Source organism: Drosophila miranda (genome assembly GCF_003369915.1).
Source record: "Drosophila miranda strain MSH22 chromosome Y unlocalized genomic scaffold, D.miranda_PacBio2.1 Contig_Y9_pilon, whole genome shotgun sequence".
Lineage (NCBI taxonomy): Eukaryota > Metazoa > Arthropoda > Insecta > Diptera > Drosophilidae > Drosophila > Drosophila miranda.
Genome location: NW_022881654.1, coordinates 220,754 through 225,383, shown reverse-complemented (window position 1 = coordinate 225,383; position 4,630 = coordinate 220,754). Strand labels below are relative to the sequence as shown.

The window sequence follows — 4,630 nt, the reverse complement described above, 5'->3', positions numbered from 1 at the left end:
CAAGACTACAAATGGGACAACTCTTTATTCTCCTTTAGCCCTTCTCTTCTCTTCCCGCAGCACTTACCCCAACTGGACTCAGCGCTATACGGCTTCTGACGACTGAATAGCCCACTCGCCTTCAACCAAGAATCTCGCAGTCGAATCTTGGACTTAGATATTTAGATTCCCTAGAGTTTTTCTCTTCACTAAATTCTTGGTTTTTCCTTTTCGTCGGACCGATACGCAACCGACTCAATGGACTTTCACGAGGGAATAGCCGATAGGGACGCCAACGTTCTGGCGGTAAATCGTCTAACAGGTCCCTGGATGCATTTTCAACAGATATAGCCTGACGTTTTGACCTGTTACCGTCTTTTTGGTTTTCCCTTGACCTGTCGTTCGCCTGCCACTCTGAGCATTAGATGGCGCCACAAAAACTCAGCATTCCCTGCTACAAGCGCTACACCCCGTAGATGTTGTGCCGCTGCTGGCGAGGCTGTGCCGCAATCTGCTGCTGGCGGCGATTGCGTCCTCCACTGCTGCGGTAGCCAAACTCCCTATCATCGTAGCCGCCGCCGACGCCCCGCCCCATGATGCGCAGCTCCGGATCGGAATGGGCATGACCCATGGAGGGACCGAACCCGGAGTCATTGCCCGATCGCTGTGTCATCTTCATGGATCGCCGGAACGAGGGTGGCGGCTGGGAGCGGGCATACCGCTGTCCCCTCACCGACCGCTACCTGGAGCGGGCATTCCTCGGCCGCTTGGCCGTCCGCGTGCACACATAGCAGCAGATGCGCCAGTAGAGAAAACTATGAAAGAGAGAAGTGGTGTGGAGTGAAGTCATTAGCGGCGGAGTCACGCAGCTGTGGAAATGTCAGCGCGCAGAGGCTCACCGGTATGACGTGGCCATCACATCCCCAATGTTGGACAGGCAGATGAGCATCAGCGGGATGCCGACGATGGCATAGAAATCGTTGTCACCTTGCCCCAGTCGGATTTTAAGGTCTTTTAAGGCTTTATTTAGCTGTCACAAAGTTGAAAAGAGTAAACGTGTACATTTCCAAGTGCTGGAAACAAAAGTTTCACACCATATTTTGGGTGGCATCATTTTTACGCGCTAAAAAGTGAATTTTGAGTTTTGTGCTGTAAAATGGACACATCGAACAACGTACGCCTGCAACTTCAGCAGCAGCAGGCACGCAAATCGAATCAAAACATTCAGGTCTATGTGCGCGTTAGGTGAGTGCCCCATCTACGGGTAGTTGATCGCCCAATAAGTACGATTTCCATCCCTGCAGGCCGCTGAATGCACGCAAGCGATGCATACGCTCCGCAGAGGTTGTGGATGTGCTCAATCCACGCGAGATCCTCACCGCTTCACCTCACCCTCGACTCGAAGTTGACGAAGAAGTTTACGTTTGATCGGAGCTTCGGCCCCGAGTCCAAGCAATGCGATGTCTATGCGGTGGTGGTGTCGCCCCTGATCGAAGAGGTGCTAAGCGGCTACAATTGCACGGTGTTCGCGTACGGACAGACGGGTACTGAACAGAACAGAACAGAAATAAGGTTAAAACTGGCACAGGGAGAGCTTTTGGTCGTGGCTCACCCAATTCCTGGCTCAGATGCTGCTTGGAGATTGCTGCTCCAGATTGTCCTGCATGCGATCCTTGAACTGATCGCAGGCACTGCGTATATTTTCATCGGTGTCCCTTCGCCGTTCGATGGTGCCATTAAGCTGCTCCGTTTCATTGGTGGCCAAATCTGCCACGGTCAGGATTTTGTGCGCCTGCGTCGTGAGCGTCTCCTCCGTTTTCATGTGCGAGGCCACCAGCTGTTTCTTCTCCTTGTAGTAGACTCCCCTTGGTGTCGGTTAGGTGCTGCTCCGTTTTCTTCAGCTCCTGGGTCTTCTCCACGAGACTCAGGCTCACCTCGTTGAAGGTCTTCTCCTTCGACTGCAGCTCATCTTTGAGGGCCTTCAGCAGCAACATCTTCTCGTTGAGCTCTAGATGCCATTCTTGTCTCGCGCTGCGAGGAGATCTCGCTTCAGTTTGTCAATCTCCTCGGTGTACTCCTTGAGGACCGTTTTCTTGGTTAGCTTCTGATTGACTTCTGGCTTATTCTGAATATTCTTCGCCCGATGCGCGTACTCCAGCGTGCTGAGTGTCTCGTCAATGTCCTTGTGCCCTGGCGAGATGGTGGCATTGATCGAGGTCTTTGTCCGGCCGCCCAGCGACTCCTGCAGCAGGCGCGTCAGCTTCGATTCGCGGTACGGGACATGGGGGGCCCGATCCACCAGAGCGGTAATCACACGGCCCAGCGTCAGGAGGCTCTGGTTGATTTTGACCGTCTCGCGCACGCGTATCCCCTTCTCGTTGCCCGCCTTGGAGACGTTCTCGCTGCCCGCCAGATCCACCAGATTGAGTTTTCCGATCTTCAGCATATCCTCGCCATCGATGCCGTTCTCACGAATGTGCACCACTATGGAGAAGACGGTGTGGCTGCGCGAGGACTGCGCGTTCATCAGGGTGGTCGCGGTCTTGCGTCGCTCCTTGCCCTTCTCCAGGAGCTTGTAGACATCGTCCTTGCTCTGGACAGTGATCTCCTCGAGGCCCTGGATGATCACCGAACCCTTCTTTGTGCTGTCGTCGAAGATGCGTATCTTTGTGGAGTCATCGGTGGAGAGGAGGTCGCACAGCTCCTCGTTGTACAGCTCCAGGTAGGAGATGCGCATCGTAAACTCAACTTCCATCATGCGGAGTTCGTCGAAAAGGTGACTCAAGGCACGCGGTATGATGCCCACATCAGAGTCCTACAAAAGGGCCAAAGACAAAAGACAGGTAGAGCAGCAATTAACGTTTGAACCGCCTCCCTCGTCCGATTCTAGGAATTAGAAAACTGGTTCCCCTCTACTCACATCTTCCCAAGAGGACTTCAACTCCGCGGTCTCATTCCCCACCATCGTGTGCGTCTTGCCAGTACCCGTCTGTCCGTACGCGAACACCGTGCAATTGTAGCCGCTTAGCACCTCTTCGATCAGGGGCGACACCACCACCGCATAGACATCGCATTGCTTGGACTCGGGGCCGAAGCTCCGATCAAACGTAAACTTCTTCGTCACCTTCGAGTCGAGGGTGTGGCGTGTGAGGATCTCGCGTGGATTGAGCACATCCACAACCTCTGCATAGCGTATGCATCGCTCGCGTGCATTCAGCGGCCTGCAGGGATGGAAATCGTACTTATTGGGCGATCTACTACCCGTAGATGGGGCACTCACCTAACGCGCATATAGACCTGAATGTTTTGATTCGATTTGCGTGCCTGCTGCTGCTGAAGTTGCAGGCGTACGTTGTTCGATGTGTCCATTTTACAGCACAAAACTCAAAATTCACTTTTTAGCGCGTAAAAATGATGCCACCCAAAATATGGTGTGAAACTTTTGTTTCCAGCACTTGGAAATGTACACGTTTACTCTTTTCAACTTTGTGACAGCTAAATAAAGCCTTAAAAGACCTTAAAATCCGACTGGGGCAAGGTGACAACGATTTCTATGCCATCGTCGGCATCCCGCTGATGCTCATCTGCCTGTCCAACATTGGGGATGTGATGGCCACGTCATTCCGGTGAGCCTCTGCGCGCTGACATTTCCACAACTGCGTGACTCCGCCGCTAATGACTCCACTCCACACCACTTCTCTCTTTCATAGTTTTCTCTACTGGCGCATCTGCTGCTATGTGTGCACGCGGACGGCCAAGCGGCCGAGGAATGCCCGCTCCAGGTAGCGGTCGGTGAGGGGACAGCGGTATGCCCGCTCCCAGCCGCCACCCTCGTTCCGGCGATCCATGAAGATGACACAGCGATCGGGCAATGACTCCGGGTTCGGTCCCTCCATGGGGCATGCCCATTCCGATCCGGAGCTGCGCATCATGGGGCGGGGCGTCGGCGGCGGCTACGATGATAGGGAGTTTGGCTACCGCAGCAGTGGAGGACGCAATCGCCGCCAGCAGCAGATTGCGGCACAGCCTCGCCAGCAGCGGCACAACATCTACGGGGTGTAGCGCTTGTAGCAGGGAATGCTGAGTTTTTGTGGCGCCATCTAGTGCTCAGAGTGGCAGGCGAACGACAGGTCAAGGGAAAACCAAAAAGACGGTAACAGGTCAAAACGTCAGGCTATCTCTGTTGAAAATGCATCCAGGGACCTTTTAGACGATTTACCGCCAGAACGTTGGCGTCCCTATCGGCTATTCCCTCGTGAAAGTCCATTGAGTCGGTTGCGTATCGGTCCGACGAAAAGGAAAAACCAAGAATTTAGTGAAGAGAAAAACTCTAGGAAATCTAAATATCTAAATCCAAGATTCGACTGCGAGATTCTTGGTTGAAGGCGAGTGGGCTATTCAGTCGTCCACTGCCGTATAGCGCTGAGTCCGGTTGGGGTAAGTGCTGCGGGAAGAGAAGAGAAGGGCTAAAGGAGAATAAAGAGTTGTCCCATTTGTAGTCTTGGCGCTTAGTAAATCGAGTTAAGCAGTGCGGATTCGATCGTCCAAGGAAGCCAGCCAGCAAACAACAGCAGCAGCAAGCCTAACAAAGTGGCGTTTAAACCTTTGGGATTGTCAGGAAAGCGCTCAGCCATCGGAGAAGCGAGCGTGG

At 53.5% G+C, this 4,630-nt stretch overlaps 1 protein-coding gene and 1 pseudogene across 1 annotated transcript; one reads left to right on the top strand and one right to left on the bottom strand.

Moving 5' to 3' along the window:
- The first annotated feature begins 953 nt into the window (after positions 1-953).
- Positions 954-1,429, top strand: LOC117195218 (kinesin-like protein Klp61F). Its single transcript, XM_033399851.1, has 2 exons — positions 954-1,224; positions 1,284-1,429. Exons 1-2 carry the CDS (start codon positions 1,136-1,138, stop codon positions 1,405-1,407), a joined length of 213 nt encoding a protein of 70 aa, XP_033255742.1. The 5' UTR covers positions 954-1,135; the 3' UTR covers positions 1,408-1,429.
- A 6-nt stretch (positions 1,430-1,435) lies between these two features.
- On the bottom strand, positions 1,436-3,827 carry LOC117195233 (annotated as a pseudogene).
- Between the last annotated feature and the right edge of the window lie 803 nt (positions 3,828-4,630).